At 42.6% G+C, this 18,749-nt stretch overlaps 1 protein-coding gene across 1 annotated transcript in view; it reads left to right on the forward strand.

Moving 5' to 3' along the window:
• Window positions 1-298: 298 nt before the first annotated feature.
• The window catches only part of Alkbh3 (alkB homolog 3, alpha-ketoglutarate dependent dioxygenase), a 31,906-nt gene continuing 13,455 nt past the window's right edge, over window positions 299-18,749 (forward strand). Inside the window, exons 1-7 of the mRNA XM_051184121.1 lie at window positions 299-441; window positions 728-831; window positions 2,302-2,336; window positions 4,495-4,542; window positions 6,190-6,293; window positions 7,846-7,934; window positions 13,904-14,113. Coding sequence (XP_051040078.1) covers window positions 363-441; window positions 728-831; window positions 2,302-2,336; window positions 4,495-4,542; window positions 6,190-6,293; window positions 7,846-7,934; window positions 13,904-14,113 — 669 coding nt within the window. The 5' untranslated portion in view covers window positions 299-362. The remainder of the gene's footprint in view (window positions 442-727; window positions 832-2,301; window positions 2,337-4,494; window positions 4,543-6,189; window positions 6,294-7,845; window positions 7,935-13,903; window positions 14,114-18,749) is intronic.

Raw genomic sequence — 18,749 nt, forward strand, 5'->3', positions numbered from 1 at the left:
GCCACCACACCTGGCTTGGCCTGTTTTTCAGTATTCATGTTGCAGACTGTAGGGATGCCACAGTTGCTCATGTTCTGCTCTTGAGACTAATATGAGTAACACCATTTGTGTTAGACACCTATTGAGAAAGTGCTGTGATGGCCAGCAGTCCAAGTGAAGTCAGCCCTTGACAGAGACGTTGTAAAGACAGTTGACTTTATATACGTCCTTGAGCCGTGTCTTCCCACCAGAAGGCCTATAATTACCCTTTACTAGGCCAGCCTTTAATAAAACACTTGTTTCTTTTTTAAAACAGGTATCCCATGGTTTGAATTGGGAATGAACTCTTCTGAAATATCAGGACAGAAATCTTTTTGTTCAACATGGACGACAAAAGACGCCGAGCCCGGGTGCAAGGAGCCTGGGCTACTGCTGCCAAGAGCCAGGGTACTGCCCAGCCAGGCAAGAACCTGCAGGGACTGTGTGTGGATGTGGACAGCTGCCATCTAGTTTTATGATGATCTCTCACTTGAGTTGCTAACAGTTTTCTTTACCTGTGACTGGCATTTTGTCAGATCTAGTTGATGGTGAGCTAAGGGCATGAACTCAGTTTCTCCTGCTTAGTCAGTACCCTTAGTCAGAGTGTATGGAGGCTGTTTGTTGCTTTTGTCAATTACATTTTGAGGTCATAAGTCATCTTCAAGGAGGGTTATAGGCTCTTGTGTGAGACTCTTCTCTCCTATCTCAGGTACTACTGCTAGGAACCATCTTTCCCAGACACCGGGGCAGGCCTGGAGGACCAAGGATCAGCAACTGCCTGACAGAGAGTTTGTATTCAAAGAACCTCAGCTGGTAAATTGTTTCTCCTTCAGTAGTAACAAAGTTGTGCTTATACTATGGTTCTGTAGTAGGTACTCCACAGTGGCTGATAAGTTAACTTATGAGTAGCAGAACAAAGAGATTCTAATAATAATGAAATGTGAACTATTTTAGTTTTCTTATATGCCCGAAGTGTCTTTGTATTCTATCTTCATTGTATGGCTGTGTTTCTCTCCAAACCTTCCACCTTTTTTGGTGGGGTTTGTGTGTGTCAGGGAAGCTATACCGTGACTACCAGCTTAAGGTTATATTGTGACTAGAGTTTGCATGGGTTAGCCTAGGTCTAACAATTCTATAATGATGCTATCTTCAGAACTGTTACAGAAAATTCTTCTGAAATTTCAGTGATTATAGAAAAATGCCTGATTTTTAACCCCCCCCCCCCATTCCCCATAGGGAATAGATGTAAAAAACACAGATGATTCAGTTTTAGGGGAACAAGGATGTTGAAAGGGCTGGGGATCAAGCCCATAGTCATATGTATGGGAGGCCAGTGCTCTCCCTTGAGCTTATCTCCCAGTTCTTATTTATTTTCATGTATGTGTTATGCAAATACATGTTCATATGTATGGGTGCATGTGTGTGTGCCTGCATGTATGAGCAGAGGCCAGAAATGGACATCAGGTATCTTCCTCAATTGCTCCTCACCTTTTGTTAAGTCAGGATCTCTCAGCTGGATATAGAACTTTCTAATTCAACTAGTCTAACTGGCCAATTTGCCCTGGGAGTTCCCTGTCTCCACCTCCCACCTTCTGGCATTGCAGATGAGCCTCTGTGCCCAGTCAGCATTTAGTGTTGAGGGTTTGAACTTAGCCTCTTATGCTAAGTGCCTTATCAACTGAGCCATCTCCAGCCTCTTCACTTAAATAATAATAAATGGAAAAAACACAGTTTTAAAAGTAGGCATAACAATCAAGTAAATCAGTGGTTCTCAGCCTTCCTGATTCTGTAACCCTTTAATAGAGCTCATTACGTTGTGATGACCTCAACCATAAAATTATTGCTATCTTGTAACTGCAGTTTTGCTACTGTTATGAATGGTAATGTGAACATCTTTGTTTTCTGATGGTCTTAGGTAACTCTTGTGAAAGGGTCATTCAACCCCCAAAGAGGTTATGGCCCACAGGTTGAGAATAGCTAACATAAATAATTATTTGAACTCCTCTCAGAGTGTATCTTATAATTTTTTTTTTTTAAGTCTTCTTTTTTAGTAAAAGGTTTCTGCAGAGTTTCTGGCCAACAGGAAGGTTGATTAGGTTTTTTTTTTTTTTGCCAGCTGGAGAGAGGGACATAGTTCTAGGAATCGAAGAAACAATGCTCTGTTGGGGTAGTGGGGGTGAGGATGAAAAAAGGATAGCTACAAACATGGCTTGTTTGGGCTAGAAATGAGCGATATGGGTTCTTGGGAACCATCAGAATTTACATCTGCCTGTTTGCTTGCAGGTTGTGCGGACAGCCCCAGAACCCAGAGTGATTGAGTAAGTAAGCATTGTCCACAGTGCAGTGGGTGGCCAGGATCTTTCCCTCAATGAGTTTTCCATTTAAAAGAGAATGGCCCAGTAGCTTTTCATTTTTAGCTGGAAGGAATAGTCCTATCTCACTCTTTAAACTTGATCTTTTGAAGAGACTTTTTGGGTTTGCTGATGGTATAGAAAACACAGCAAGATCTCTGCATGTTGAGTTCTGCCTCTGGGGTAGATTTCCTGGTGTCTGTAATAGTAGGCTGGAAACGGAAGAGGCTTTTTCCTGAGTCACTGGTGCTTGGCTTGTTGAGAAGCCTGTAAGTACCATTTTACTAGCAGTCCTTATAAAAGCTGCTATCACCTAGATGACCCTGCAGCCCATTTATTAAAACCACAGGGTTGTTCCTGAGCAACTTAAGCAATACTGAATGTTCCTCTTGTATTGATCTGTGTCAGAAATATTCTCCAAAGCTGGTGAAAGATATTTTGGCTTCTTTTCTCCTGCTTGTCACTTTCCACCTGATGTATCTGTCTTTTTTCTGTTAGCATAAGATTGATGTTCTTGCCCATGAACGTCTGTTATACTATATAAATATTTGTAGGTTGACTTTTATAAGAATTTGAAAGTAACACAAATGTCAACATAATTTTAAAAATATCTACTTATATCTTTGCAACTAGTTATCTATATATTTAGCCCTGAGTTCTTTCTATCTCCATAGAGTTTGATTTTCTTCCTTATATGCTAAGGATTGGTATTCAGTCTAGGTCTTTTACTATTTGAATAGTAGCTGTACAATATAGCCTCCATCAGTGATAGAATGATCAAAGCCATGAAACCATTACAGTCAGGCTTAAATGGGAGGGATGCAACTGCAAGTTTGCAAGTCTAGAGAATAGTCACAGTATCTACCCCTGTTTGTTTAGGATTCAGCCTTGCTGTATCTAAGGTTAACACTCAAGACGTAGTTTGTCAGTTCCCAGAAATGTGCTCCATGTTTAAAGTGAGACAGTTTCTAGATAGAGCTCAGCATATCTCATTAAAGCATAGTATTCATCCCTTGGAACCTATATAGACAATTTCTGTAGAAATGTGGTCATTGTGACCTTGTGGTGCAACAGTAGCACATCTGACTTCAAGAAATGTGGTTCTTGTGAAATATATGCTAGCTATGCTCATTCAGCTGCCGAGGCTGAGAGGCTATAAACCACTGACCCCTTGAGAGAGGTGACATGAAAACCTTTGAAGTAGTAAAGACCTGTCTGCTCTGTTGCTTTTCTGCCAGAAAAAAAGAACATATTTGTGTTTCATACCTTTCCACATTTGTTTAAATCCATAGAACTTTCATCACCCATCCACTGTGTGTAAGCTGTGAGAATAAGCCACTCTTTGCCCCTTAAGGTACTCACAGTCTAGTGAATAAAATAGCCGTGTAAACAAGTAGTAGTTTTGTTCATAAGATCTAATACTGGCACAGGGTAAGGTGGGTGGTGTTACTGGCTCAAATTAATGGTCAGGGAAGGTTTAGAGGTGGGACTAAGTGAGATTTTTATAGGGGATGTCAGAATTTTTCACTGGGCCAGACTAGTTGACTAGGGGCTGCTGACTGGTAGGGAAGTATTCTAGCATACTATGTTAAGGGAATGCAAGCAGTTGATGCTGAGGATGGTGACTCTGTGGGCATTGTCAGAAGACAGGTCTAGGTCTCAAGGACCATGAATGCAATTATGGGGACACTGAAGGCTTTTTACTCAGAGGAAGAACTCACAAGACATCTATCTTTGAAACTAATGGAAGCTCTAGGTCTTGAGATGCATGCACTTGCCACCTGGGTTGTATGCCTCATTCCAAACTCTCTTTTGGTGATACATTCTTGGTTGTATCAGCCTAAAGTATGGATGAAACCTAGAGGGGTAGATAAGAGGTTACTTTCTCCCACTTTTGTCTCCATGGCCTGATCCTACCAGGGTTCTGTTCCCAGTACCATTAATGATTCACTGCCATTTTGCCCCTTGTCTAGCAGTTAAGGAGAGTGGAACTTATGCCTCCCTCACAGTGTTCTCTTTAGGTAACCAATCCCGGTGAGCCAGGACCTTGGGAAGGGGCAGGGGGAAACAGGGTGGATTATTTTGCCTCACACTAACATGGGCTTTTCCTCTGCTCTTTTTTTAGCAGGGAGGGTGTGTATGAGATCAGCCTGTCACCCACAGGTGTGTCTAGGTAGGTGACTTCTCATTGGAATGTGACGTCAGCTGTCATTGAGTTATCATCTCTTGAAATTGCCTTCTCCCTATTAAAGAACAAGACTTGGGTAATACCTCCTTTTTACAAAATATTTCTAGCATCAAAACATTTTCCCAGCTTCTGCCAGTTAGTATGAATACAATCTCATGAGAAAGCAAGGTCCAGAGAGACAGTCTTTTTCTGTATCACCCCCACTCCCACTCACAATAACTTATTGTCAGAGCTGGCTCTAGTCTTTGGTGAGTGCTTCATTACTATTGCTGAGTGTCATTGACTGTGTATATACCCATTATATAGTGTTGCCACATCAAGGTGAATTGAAGGTAAAGTTAAATCATATATTAAGTATAGTCACAATTTTAAAATATTTTTAAAATATCTTAATGTACATGTATATTAATTATCAGCATAAACCAATGAGATCAACAAATATATCAGAAATGACAGGAGCCTCTACTGGATATGGAGCAGCCCATAAAATTGGTTGGTGTGGCTGTTTAATTCCTTTTAGAGCCTCCCTGTCTTAGTTTTTATTGCTGTGATAAAGACCATGACCAAAAGCAATGTGAAAGGAAAGGGTTTACTTCATCTTACAACTCTCAGGTCACAGTTCATCACTGAGGAAGTCAGGGCAGGAACAGAAGCAGAGGCTATCTATGAAGGAATGATGCTTGGCTTGCTCTCCCTGAGTTACTCTGTGTTCTTAAACACCCCAGGGCTATCTGACCAGGGATGGTATTTCTCACAGTAAGCTGGGCCTTCCATCTCAACTGTCAATCAAGACAAACACCCACAGACTTACTATAGGTCAGTCTGATGGAGGCAATTCCTCAGTTGAGATTCCTTCTTCCCATATGACCCTAGCTTGTGTCAGGTTGACAAGCAACAACAAAGCAAACCAATCATCCAACTCCCTTTAAAGCAAAACTTTAATGTGAGAACATCGGCATTGTCTTGGTCAGCCAGGTCTTGTATTAACTAGGTAGCTTTAGATGATCCTCAGGGTCTTGTAAATCATGGGCACCTTCTGAGGTCTTGCCGCTGTTAAGACTGCAGGAGAGTGTGCTTCCAGGCTTTTCTTAGCAAAGATATACAAAATTACATTTTGGCTGAATCTGTAACAGGATGAGAATATATTTAGTAAAAAGAGACCTCATTTGGGTATGTTTGTTTTGATAGCCACGATAGTCTCTGTCTTCTAATGGATGCAGTTTTAAACACTATCTTTTGACCCCTGCATTTAACTAGTTACTCTCCATAGTGACTTTATGAAATGGATGTCATCTTTAGGTTACACTTTTGGAAACTGAGGGACATTAAGTGTCTGCCCCAAGGTTTTGAAACCAAGCCATGCTGGTAATCTCTGTCTCTCATCTCCTGGACAGTATCTTGAATACTGTTTGAAGCAGAAACCTAAAAACAGCCTCACACATCCCTCATCCTTCCTTGCGTCTTTAGTGGTACCATGAGTGGAGTTTGTTTTACATGAAGATCATGTGGGAGGACAGTGAAGTAGTCCCATCCTCCCTTTAAAGTGACGGTCTAATCAACCAATCCTCCAGTAGTTACTCTAGTCTGCCTTTGCAGTGTAGTTCAGCTAATGATGGTTCTTTCTGCCTTAAGGGTGTGTCTATATCCTGGCTTTGTGGACTTGAAGGAAGCTGACTGGATATTGGAGCGCCTTTGTCAAGATGTCCCCTGGAAACAGAGGATGGGCATCAGAGAGGGTAAGTAGGCCTCTGGGCCTGCACAGTCCCCATCAAGTGTTTTTAAATTCCTCACATCTGCTTAACACAGCTGGTCTCAAACAGGTTAAAACCCAAGACTCCCTAAGGGACAGATAGGAAGGAGTGCACCAGGGAGAAGCCATAGCCAGCAGAGGCCCAGATGTCAGGGAGAGTGGACAAGAGAGAGGCAAGAGCTCAGAGAGCCAAGAAAGCCTAACTGCCTCCTCTGTTAGTTCCAATGGTGCTCATTTCTTCTTTATAGAAGTTTCCAGAGCTTTCTTTTTGCTAATCCACTTGGCACACATTTTTCTGAAGTCCTTCTTACTGACTTTGTGTTCTCTGTTTCCTTTCACTGGAATCGGCCAGGCTCCTTCAGTTACAATATCTGCTCTCCTGATCTTGTAGAGATGCAGCACAATCGATTACCTTCCTGTGATTTGCCCCTTACTGTTGCTCTCCCTGCACTTGCAATGCCTGTGATACCACACATGGCCACGAGGTGGCATCTGTGCTCTGGCATAGATTCTTCCAGCAGGCCATGGCCTTGGAATTGCTTGTGAAAAAAAAGAGGCAAAGTGCAAGTAAACTGGCTGCCGTTGCTGCTTCCTCTTCTCCTTCCTCCTCCTCCTTCCTTTTTTTTTTTTTTTTTTTTTTAACATGGATGTCAGAATAGGAGCCAGCCTTTTTAAGGAATCCTTCTCCCTACTCTATTGTTTTAGCAATGCAAGTAATTGTTAACTTTGAGCAAATTACAGTTCAGTGACTCTGTAATTCTAAGTTTTCTTATCTTTTAAATTTATCTAATAGTACATAAATTATAAGATTCATATGTGAATTAAATAAATTAAAATGATGCATATCATCTGGTGTGTGTGTGTGTGTGTGTGTCCTTTAACTGGCTCCCCCCACCTCTTTTTTTTTTTTTTTTTTTTTTTTTGGCAGTTATGGGTCAAACCTGGGTCTTATGTAGGCTTACAAAACTCTACCACTGAGTACCCACCCTTATACTTAATCTTGTTGTTGTGCTTGATGTCTGTTGGGGAGAGATGGAAACCCCCTAACCTCTCTAAAGCAGTTTAGACACCATATACTTGTAACAAAAGCAGGTGTGTGTTACAGTTGCTGACACTTTTTAGATCAGAAGGCCATGTATAGTGTTGCTAGGACACATAGGTGACAGGGTTCTCTTGTTTTTCAAATGGATTATTGGTACCACAAATTCCTTTTCACAAGGTCCAGGATTCATATTCTGATTTTTGAAACCTTTTTTTGTTTTGTTTTGTTGCCGTGACTGAAACAAACTGATCATACACATTGCTTCCCAAGAGCCTTTGCCCAGGCTGTCCCTGCCAGCATGACTGCTTTCCTGTGTAGCCCTTCTAGCTTCCACTAGCCACCTCCCATATCCTGTCTGAGGAAGGGACTGGGTCAGCCTCCCTCTTCCTTTGTGCTCCTCATGCTTTTCGTCCAGTGCAAGCACAGATTGGCTGGTGGCAGCAGGCACACCTTATCAGCAGCAACTGTCTCAAGAGCCCTGTATTTTCTTTCTTAGATATAACTTATCCGCAACCAAGACTTACAGCATGGTATGGAGAGCTTCCTTACACTTACTCAAGAATCACTATGGAACCAAATCCTCACGTATGTTGAAATGTCACCGGTGTGGTTTTCTAGTCTATGTGTTGAGTCCTGGAAGTAATTCCTCAGAGAGGCACATGACAGTTCCTACTTCAGAAAGTCTCCTCTGGGTTCAGAAACCTCCTATTCCTCGTCCTCTGTGTGCTCGCGATTTGTAAATGAGCACAGACGATGGGAGGAAACTGGCACAGTGAGTCGGGACTGGAGTGGAGGGTCCCAAGGGAATGAGCTCTTGCTTCAGATGCCTCCTCCATGAACACTGCGGTGTTTGCTGTGCAGCACATCCCTGTGGCTGGCCAGTGAGGGTAGAGTGCCTTTCCATTTCTCAGCTCCGTTGTTACTTGTGAAAAAAAATCTGGGTTTTGTTAATTTTCTGTTTGTTCTGTGAGTACACTTTCCAGACTTCCTCCTCACTTCCACTTGGGCCTGTTTCTGCTGCTGCTTTTGTTTTTGAAGATTTCCATGATAGCTAGGCATGGTAGCACATACCTATAATCCTACAACTCAGGAAGCTAAGGCAGGAGGAGCATAAGTTCAAGGCCAGCCTTAACAACACAGTTAAACCCTATCTCTTAAAAAAAAAATTCCATGACAGTAGACAAAGATATTTTGGTATATAAATAAGCTTGTCCAAAGGCTAGAGTTGAGGTCCAAGAAATAGCTCCCTGTTTAGTTTTTGGACTCTTGCCGTTGACAAAAATGTTATGCTTTATTGAAAAGAGACTTTGAAGAAATGGAGTTTTGCTTATTCCTTTGGACACACAGAAGTGTGGCATGTTTTAGAGCCCTAGCAATGTAAGCACAAAGCCCCTGTGTGCTGAAGTACGGGTCAACATGGACCCAGTGTGGCTGTCACAGGAGGAGACTGATGCTTTGATGGGCCATTGCCTAGGCCTGGTTGAAGGCACACTTCAGAAATTGTGGAGGCTCCTTTCTCTGAAGTAGATTTGGAGACACTGAGGGAACAGAAGCTGCCCCCACTGTGTTACAGCCATTTGCTGGTTTGTCCATGGTCACAGCGGCGAAGGCAGGGGCTAAGCAGGAAGGCAGGGGCTAAGCAGGCTTGGGGAGAAGGTCCTTCATTTGTTTAGCTTGTCTTTCAGTCAGCTTTCTCCGCAGGCATTGCTGTGTATCTGTTGGGGGTAGTTCCTGGGCTAAGACCCACCATCTTTTAGAGTACACAGAAGCCACATAGCCTTGCTAAATACTATCTTTCACTTTGGAGGCATTTTTAAAACCACTTTTCAAAAGAATTTTTTTTTTAATGACAAGCTTTTTGACTCTTATTGAAATTGTAGTCTCAGCACTTTAGGAAAAGGTAAGAGGGCTCTAGGTTTCAAATAGTTAGACCCTGCCCTAGAAAAACAAACGTGGCTTGGCCAGTGCTAACCTGGCATGCACAAGGCCCTGGGTTTTGTTCCTAGCACCACAGAACATAAACCAAACAAACAAAACAAAACCCCCTTAAATGAATAAAACAAAAAAATTGTATTTCATTAACGAATCTTAGAATTAGTAAATGCACTACATGGATTTAATACCTATATAATATTTAATAGTTTTTTAATGCATTAATTTATTCAAGCAAGCCTCTTGTTGGACATTAAGATTGTCAGGATAGGGCTAGAAGGAGTCTTCAGCCAGGAAGTGCTTGCTGCACAGTCATGCAGACCTGAGTGTGAGCCATGCCTTCCAACCTAGGTGGAACAGCATAGTAGTTCACATTTGGAATCCAGCCTGAGAAGTATGCTGGTCAGTTAGTCTAGCCTACTTGGTGAATTTGAGCAAGTGAAAGATCTTGCATCAAAATAATAATGATAATAATAATAATAAAGAACTGGGCTACACCTATAGAATGATACTAGATGTTATCTTCTGGTCTCCAAGCATATACATGTACAAACACATATGTACACAAACAATTCTCAAATTATAATTCCTATTGTGTAATTTTGTGTGTTTATTGCTACTGTATTTAATACACACACACACACATTATTTTGAGATGCCTTATTAGATAGATAGGCTGGCTCCAAATTTCTGTAGCTAAATTGGCTTCAAATTCAAAATCCTGCTGCTGTAACCTCCCATAGTGATGTTAGAGGCATGGCCATAACACCCAGCTTTAGTCATAGGTTTTGAAGATTGTTTGTCTTTGTACAAACTGAATTATAATGGGCCCAATGTATAAAAGAGATTAAAACTTGGTCAGCTGCAAGTCTGCCAACATGACCTTCTTCCTGTAGACCCAGACCCCCGCTGTGGCACTGAGGCCACTCTGAAAACTGTTTCAAGTCTGTTCTGTGTTCTCACACTTTCCCTTGTGTGTCTTTTAAGGATAGATGCCTTCACTGAATAGCAAGATGATGCTGAATTTTAATTTAGACATTGAGTTCTAAAGGATCTCTATTTAGAGAATTGGTTAAAAGAGTCTAAATTAATCCTCCATTACCCAATCCATATCTCCCTTTCTCTATACTTCACTACCAAAAATAACCAAGAAAAAAACATACCCACATAGAAACATAAAGCAAACTTGATGTTTTCGCAGTGTTGAGTCCCAAGCAAGTCAGGCAAGTGCTAATGAGCTTCTCAGTCACATTCTAGAAAAGCCATCTTCTTTACATTCTTTTTTCTTGTTAAGTGTGTAATCCTAGCATCTGATCTCTCTCTGTGAAGGTAGATTACAGCTGGGAGATGGGCAGGAAGCATAGCTTGCCCATGTGGTAGCTGGGATTTCACTTTAGAATCTGTGCTCTTGAACAAGGGCCGGCTTATTAACACATATGTTTTGCTGTATTGACCTAAGTTCTGTTGGTTGTTACTGTTTCTTTTCTAAAGCCTCTGTTTAGTAAATGTGATGATGACAATTACAAAGAGGCCTGTCTTTCATTCTGGTTTCACATTGCTGGGCTACTCCAGTGCTTATGTGGCAGGGGCAGGGCCAGACTTGGTACTGCACTGTCCTCTCTGAGTACTCATTCTGTCACTACCAGGTGGAACACAGCTGTTCCAGAAGCTTCCTGAAGCAGCAGTTCTTGAAGCACAACCTGTGGGTCCAGGAAGTCTCTGTAGGGACTGCACTATGTTTTCACAGCAATGCCAAGAGTGTGTGTAGCATCTACTCTGATGCACCTCAGCACCTACAAACTGCCAGTGATCTCTGTGTTCCCCACCACTGTGCTCTCCCACTTAGAGCCTTCAAAATACCGAGTTTAGTTAGTGCCCATGAGATGGCTCAGTGGGAAAAGGCACTGGCTCCAAGCGTGGTGATCTAAGTTCAATCCCATGAACCCACATGGTAAAAGTGGAAACTGACTCCTGTAAACTGTCCTCTGATCTCCACATATATGCTATGCAAACATGGGTGCAAGTGCACATACACTAAAGAAATGCAGTTTTAAAAGTAAAAGGGCTATCGAAAGTTAAGAGCACTTGTTTTTGTTAGTGGACTTGGATTCAGTTCCCCACACTCATGGCTGCTCAAAACTATAACTCCAGTTATAAGAGCTCTGATGCCCTCTTCTGACCTCTGTGAGCCCCAGGCACACTCATGGTATAAATACATACATGCAGGCAAAACACTTGAACCCATAAAATAAAAATATGTGCACACAAAGTAAAAATAAACCTATTTTTTTCCAATTAAAAATAAAAATGCTAAGCCAGGCATAGTAGTGAATACTTTTTACTAAGACATCTGCCAGCCTGATCAACAAAGTGGGCTCCAGAATAGCCAGGGCTCTATAGAGAGACCCTGTCTCAAAAAACAAACTAAAAACTAATTTCACTTAAGGTTGGCCTTTTGAAAACCATAACCTTAGTTTTATTAAATCCTGGAATCCAAGTACATCTGAAAAGTTCACTTGATGATATTGAAACAATACATAAAGCATGTCTCCTTTAAGAACTGAGTGTGATTGAGTTGTAAGCTGCCCCCCCCATAGATTACTTTTATATAAAACTGGCAAACAGCTGGGCAGTGGTAGCTTATGCCTTTCATCCCAGCACTTGGGAGGAAGAGGCAGGAGCATCTCTGTGAGTTTGAGGCCAGCCTGGTTTACAGAGCTCCAAAGCTATAGAGACAACCTGTCTCAAAAATATAAAAACAAAACAACAAAAAGGACTGGCAAATATATCTCTTATTCAGATCTGAGAATCTGACTACTATTTCCTCATCAACAAATGAAATTAGTTTCACTTCAGTGAAAACAGTAGACAGGGTTTGTTGTCAGTGATAAAAGTTGAATTTTCAAGCAAACACCAGACTTTGGGGAAGCTAGCATCCATCACTTTGAGCCTGGCTTCTTCCCATAACCTAGACATCTCTGATGAGATTAGTGACTATTTACAGTCACAGTATTTACAGTTTCATTACTGTGTAATGAAATGTGTGAATGTTTAGAAGGTCTGTATAATTCAGCAACGGGTGTTTCCCAGGTGACAAGGGGCAGGTCTCACAAAAACCATACAAGGATAAACGGTCCATTCAAACTGTGATGTAAACCACTGGGTTTAAGTGTAAAAAAACAAGAGAAGTTGGAGGTAGTGTCAGATTCTTAATGGGGCTAACTCAAGAACCCCACCAGGCTGAGCTCAGGATGCAGTCACAGAACCCGCTCTCTGACAGGCTGTGACTAATTTTAGCAGAGTGAATGAAGAAGCGGGAGAGCTGGCTGCCTCCTGTGAAGACAGACATTGTATTTGCAAAGCAGGGCCACTCTTGCCACATTTTTATACTGAAATTACATTTTTCATACAAAGTTGCACAGATTTGTTGTTGCATTTTGAATGAATTACTAATGGTGTATTTATTATCTTGAGACAGGGTCTTGCTATAGCCCAGGCTGGTTTTGAATTCTTTGTTCTTCTGCCTCAGCCTGCCTGGCATTATAGCATGTACTACCACTCTCAGTTCAGCTTTAATTTTAATGAACAACAAAGGTTCAAGCTGGGCATGGTGGTGCACATCTTTAATCTCAGTACTTGGGAGGAACTCTGTGAGTTCAAGATCAGCCTGAACTACATGGCAAGTTCCATAGGCCAACCAGGTCTACATAGTGAGACCCTGTCTCAAGCAACAACAGTAAAATTCAACGAAGGTGTTTTTGAGACATCAATCTTTTAGTCATAAAAAGTTTCAGAACCACTGCCTAAAGTGTGTGCTGGGCTCTTGACACTTAGTGAGACACAGAACTCTAGGGGAGCCAGTGCACAGCTAAGACTGATGCTCTCAGCTTCCTGTGCTCATGGCCACACAGTGCAGACTACATCGCTGAACAGGGTATGAACAGCTAGCAGTGCTGGGCAGAATAATTAAGTCTGTAATTTTATAGCTCTTAAGAGTGTGTTCTGGATCCCATTCTATAGAAAAGAAGACCCGTATGTGTTTGTTGACATAGCATAGGACAGGATGGCCTCAGACTTGCCTCAGCCTCCCAAGTGCTAGGATTACTGGCACACACTACCATGCCAGGCTTTGGGTTCTATTTTTAGACAGTTAGCTACTCTAAATATTAAATATTTTTCAAGAGAGCAAATCTGGTGTTGAGAGTAAAATAGGAATAGGACGAATGAAAGGCCTCCAGGTAAGAGTTCTCTTTTTCCCTTGAGACTGTGTGTATGGACTCACTGGCTTGGTCAGCTTCACTGATGTACTTAGCACAGCACTCACTTTGCAGAACCATCCTGAACCTACTGGCACTGGCTTCTTTGCGAGGACATGCACTGCAAGAGAAACAGGAGATGGTAGACAGGCTCCAGCCTTCAGATTTAGTGCTCTCCTATAGTGGAGGAGGTTGACTTTCTTTAGCATAGAGATGGAGGGAGGAGACTAAGCTACTCCTCTTGCCTTCTGTTTATTACGTTGCCCCGCTCAGAACTTGTCTGATTGTGCCTTTCTTTCTGTTTTTTCATGGCTGCCTACTATGTCTTGTGTGCCTGTCCCTGCACTTGCTTTGGCTTGCTGGCAGTGGCATCCTGTGCTGTGCACTCTGAAGAGCCGCATTGAGGAGAACACTGGCCACACCTTCAACTCCTTGCTGTGCAATCTTTACCGGGATGAGAAGGACAGTGTGGACTGGCACAGTGATGATGAACCCTCACTGGGGAGCTTCCCCATCATTGCATCACTTAGTTTTGGTGCCACTCGGACTTTTGAGATGAGGAAGAAGCCCCCACCTGTAAGTATTCTCTGCCTTAAACACATGCTTTCTCTTACCTCCTAATCAGTGAAAAACATAGATCTTCTAAAAGGCTCTGTTTCCAGGACTAGAGGGTAGGAGTACGTGATATTGGTAAAACATTTTCAACTGATTGTTTCCTCCATTGGAAACGTGTGGCTACCAAAGTGCCCACTCATGCATTTGCTTATCCAACAGGAATTGTCTCCCCTATGCCAGGTCCTGTGGGTGACATAGTCCTTATCCCATGCAAGGCATCTGCTAAGTAGAGAATTTAAATGATTGCAACTGTGATGCATGCTATGACTGAAGAGTTACAGAAGGGTGACTTGGAGTTAGGGATATTCCGGAAACTCAAGAAACATGCCGTGAAGTGGTTGTCATTTCCTGTGTTCCTGTGTGGCATGCCACTCTTCTGTAAGGGAGCATCATGCAGATCCTCATTGCCTTCTTATCTTCTTCTGAAAGGTGTGTGAGCCTGTGACTTCTTGAGTGAGAAGAAGCTCAAACCAGATTATCAGGCAGTAGTATGCCTCAGTTGAGGTTGGGAAGCAGTGACCAAACTGACCTTTAATCTCAGTTTCCACCCTAGCTCTCATGTAGATTACATGAAAGGGTTAGGACTGTTGATCCCCAAGTCCAACCTAATGTTTTGAATCAAAAGCAAACCTTAGAACCAAGAAAGAGAGCTAGAAGAAACTCCCAAGAGAGGAAATTCACTAAGTCATCCTGAGTCTAGTGTTCTGGTTATTCAGTTCACATCCACATGGTTAAACCAGGCCTCATCAGTGTAGAGGGCCAGCAGGCTGTTTTGATTATGACCTAATTCAGGCCTCCTGACTTACTCAGAGCTCCTGTCTCTTCTACATCAGATACTTCTATAAGAATGCAATTAACAGGCCTATGCAGTGCCATTGGGTTTCCATGTGAGCCGTCTTATAGCACATTGAGTTATCTGGCTTACATGACATCAAACTCCAATTGCTGCTGCTCAAGTTTGCTTTGGTTTTGTTTCTACCTAAATTTTGCTTGCTGTTGGTAGAGCATTCTCAATCACCAGTTTAAGAACCGTGACTGTATTCTCCAACAACCTCATTGGAGACCAGGGAGTAGGAGTTTAGCACCAAACTGCCTGGCATTTGCTGGTGTCTTTTACATGGGCCTGCACTTGGATCCCAGGCCACACATGTGAAGAATCTTCTTGCCTTTGTAAGACTCCTGTATTAGAGATATTGGAGGAAGACTGTGTGCCTGATGGCTTCTCAGACCCTCTTCTCAAGCAGATGCTGGGACAACAACCCTTTTCCAAGTGGGTCCTGGGACTGCAAGTGTAGCTGTGAGTAAGCAAGACAGCTCCTCCAGCTCTAGTACTGTAAACTTTGGTGTCACCCTCTGTTTGGTTCTTCTCTGTTGTTTGCTTTGTTGCCAAGTGTTTAAGTCTTCAATGAGGTTTTTCTTTACCCATGAATATTCAGCACCACCCCCTTATGAAAAAAATGGGGCCCCTATTTATAGATGGGAACTTAAGAATTCCCAAAGTATGCTTTCTGGGTAGTTAGTTTCAGTGCACATGCAGTTCCCAGCTGCTAGACATTAGCAGTGTGTTGGTACCCAGAAACACCCCTGACTGTCTCCTTTCCCAGCACTAAAACTCTTCATTCTCTCCTAGAAAGACCTGTCTCAGGGACTAGGGCTGAAACTCAAAGTGCATGTGCAAGACCCTGGTTCTATCAGCACCATAAACAAACCAAGCAAAAACCCAGCACATGGTGAACAAGAACAACTTCTTGGCAATGGCCTGTTATGCTGTAGGTTGGTGCGTGGTCAGCAATCACATATAGCATTGTTTCTGGGTGTGGCTGTGTGGAACAAATCTCTGTTCAGAGAGAGATTGCCCACATTGGGGATGTCTCTTCGGGCTTCCTAAAGTCTGTTTTCAGGAACCTGGTGAAAGCATAGGTTGTGGAGTGATGAAAGAGGTCAAGTCCCCTTGGTATCCCTGGACTGCAACTGTGCCAGCCGAGTTAATGAAACATAATACATCTGCTAAGTGAGAAAATTTATCTGAGGTCTTGAAATAAAGTTGGCTGTGGAAATGAGTTTGGGAAGAAACATAAACTGTCAGGACCCCAGGTTACTGGCTCTAGTAAGTTTGGCTTCTGGCCTCATTTTAACTGGGATTGAATTTGGCACAATTCTTGTACCTACTCTCAATTTTGACTTTTGTTTAAGATGGAGAAACTGAATGTTATTGTGTTTGAGATTATAATCACACATTGGTGGTTACAGCTTAGAAGTTCCGCTCTTGAGTAAACACAGCACATGTTTAAACTTCTGAGGACTCACTCAGACTTCATTAACAGATTCCAAAACCCCGGAGCCCCATAAATGTAACCAAATGCAGAAGCCTTTCTTTGAGTTGACAGCCATGGAAATACTTCTCAGGGCATATATCTTATTGCAAATGGGCCTTTTCCTCAAGGATTCAAGGGAATCAACTCTTCAAATCTTTGTCTACTTTTCTGTCTAAATTCAGGTACTGGCTCAGAGAATAAAACCCATGACTCATAACCCAGAGTTAAACAGGATGTCACTCTTCTGTGTGGCACTTGGAGGTCTGACTCTTTGTACTCTTAGGTCCTGTCTCTGAATGTCACTACTGGTTGTAATTTTCCTGTCTGTCAACAAGACATTTGAGTTAGGTAATGGTTGTAGGAAGGACTCTTGTACACTCCTGTTAGCTTTGACCTATCAGAGGAGAGCTGTCACCTGTCTGATTGGTTTCTCATATGAAACAAATAAAAGGCCAAGAGATTTCCTGGGTTTCACACAGCTATGGAATTTTGAGACAGAGGTCCTTGGGGGCTACTTTCAAAGATGTTTTTTGTTTCTTGAGACAGCATCTCAGGTAGCAAAGCTGGCCTTGAACTTTTGAGCCTCCTACTTCTACCTCCCCAGTGTTCGAAATGCATTCACCACGATGCCCAACAAGAGCCAGAGAAAGTCTTGTTCCCACTCAGCTGCTTTTTTTTTTTTTTATCCCCCACCATTGGAGCAGTTGCTTGCTTTGCAGTCTGGCGCCTAGATCAGTTTGGCTGCCCCATGTTCTACACACTATTTCAAACAATTTTTCCCTTGCTGACATGGAAGGCGATCTCCAGTCCCTGCACACCCTCTGATTTGTGGGTTAAACATGGAATAACAAGGTGCCCATCCTTCTTCCTTCACTGTCCTCTGCTCCAAGCCTGTGGAGTCTTGCTCTAATTTTGATTTTAGAGTAAACTACTATTTCCTCTGGTGGCACACTAGTCTTCATTGGTCTTGTTCTGTACCCTGACCCTTCCTTTGTGTGGGTTAAATCAGAAACTGGCCAGTGCCAGCCTGTCCTGTCCAAAGACAGGAGAAAGCAAACCAAATACAATCAACAGACCTTTTGTACCCTATCAGAGTGGGTTCCTGAAAGCTTTTCTGCACTGCTTATCCCGAGCCCAGTTGTATTATCCAAACTACATCATGTTCCTGTTTGCAAAAATTAGCCTGGTTCTTTCCCCCATCTAACTCTAATTCTATATAGAAGCGCAAACTAGAAAAGGAGCTACAAAAGCCACTTGGCAGGCTGCTATTTCTCTGTCGGTTACCGTGGAAACAGTGATGGCTGGGGGGTTATTAGATAATAGCAGGAAGTTTGTGATGCACTGGAGGGTTAGATGCCAAAAGCCTTGTTTTTGTAGCAAATTACCTTGGATGAGCTCTTTTCCTGATCAGCTGAATCGTGCCTTTAGGAGGGGTTTCTCTCCACCTTGAGATGATTGAGTTGAGGCAAAAGTGGTTTCTCTCTGGCCATTCCTCTCCCCAGCACCTTATGTGCATCACATTGGAGGGGGTGGCTATAAAAGCAAGACTAATGGTAGAGTCTCTGAGAACATACTTCACTAGATGATTTGTTATACACTCCTGGGAACACTGGAGTATTAAAAAGTCAGCTTGATCATAAATATTGATTTTTCCCCCCCAGGACTTTAGAAAGAAGGAAAATATTGAGATCTAAAATGTTATGGCACTGAGCGGCTTAACCTTAGAAGCTGGACATGCTGGAACTGTGTGACATTCAAAGTTATTGACTGAGCCTCCACCACAGGCAGTGACCCCCCTCTGCTACAGTTTTCAGTTATTATCATCTGTCCTTTGAATTGTTTTGAGGCAGAGTCTTGCTTGACGTAGCCACCCTGGCCTCAGGCTCACAGTTAGCCTCCCAAGGACTGGCATTACTGCTGACCACCATCCAGGCTCCCTCCTTTTCACTGAGCCATCTTGATCGCAGCATCTGCCCTGAGAGCTTACAAGAAACACTTGAAAGAGGTTCTTTATGACCTGTTATTCTCAGACACCCTGCAGTGAAGGTCAGAAGATCAGCCTTGCTTCCTGATCCTGCCCCTGGGCTGGGAAGCAGCACTTACCTATATTCTTTTCTCATAAAGGGAAATGATCATTGGTAGTGACTTCAGGGGAATCACTGAAACGCTTTCCAAGACAGTTGTTGGGGTAATTGGTGGATTTGAGCTATCCTAAATGGTATGTTCATTGAATACTTAGAGCTAAAAAGGGAAGTAAATATAAGAGTGTAATGGGGTTCCTG

The sequence above is a fragment of the Phodopus roborovskii genome, unplaced genomic scaffold (genome assembly GCF_943737965.1).
Source record: "Phodopus roborovskii unplaced genomic scaffold, PHOROB, whole genome shotgun sequence".
In the NCBI taxonomy this organism is placed as follows: domain Eukaryota; kingdom Metazoa; phylum Chordata; class Mammalia; order Rodentia; family Cricetidae; genus Phodopus; species Phodopus roborovskii.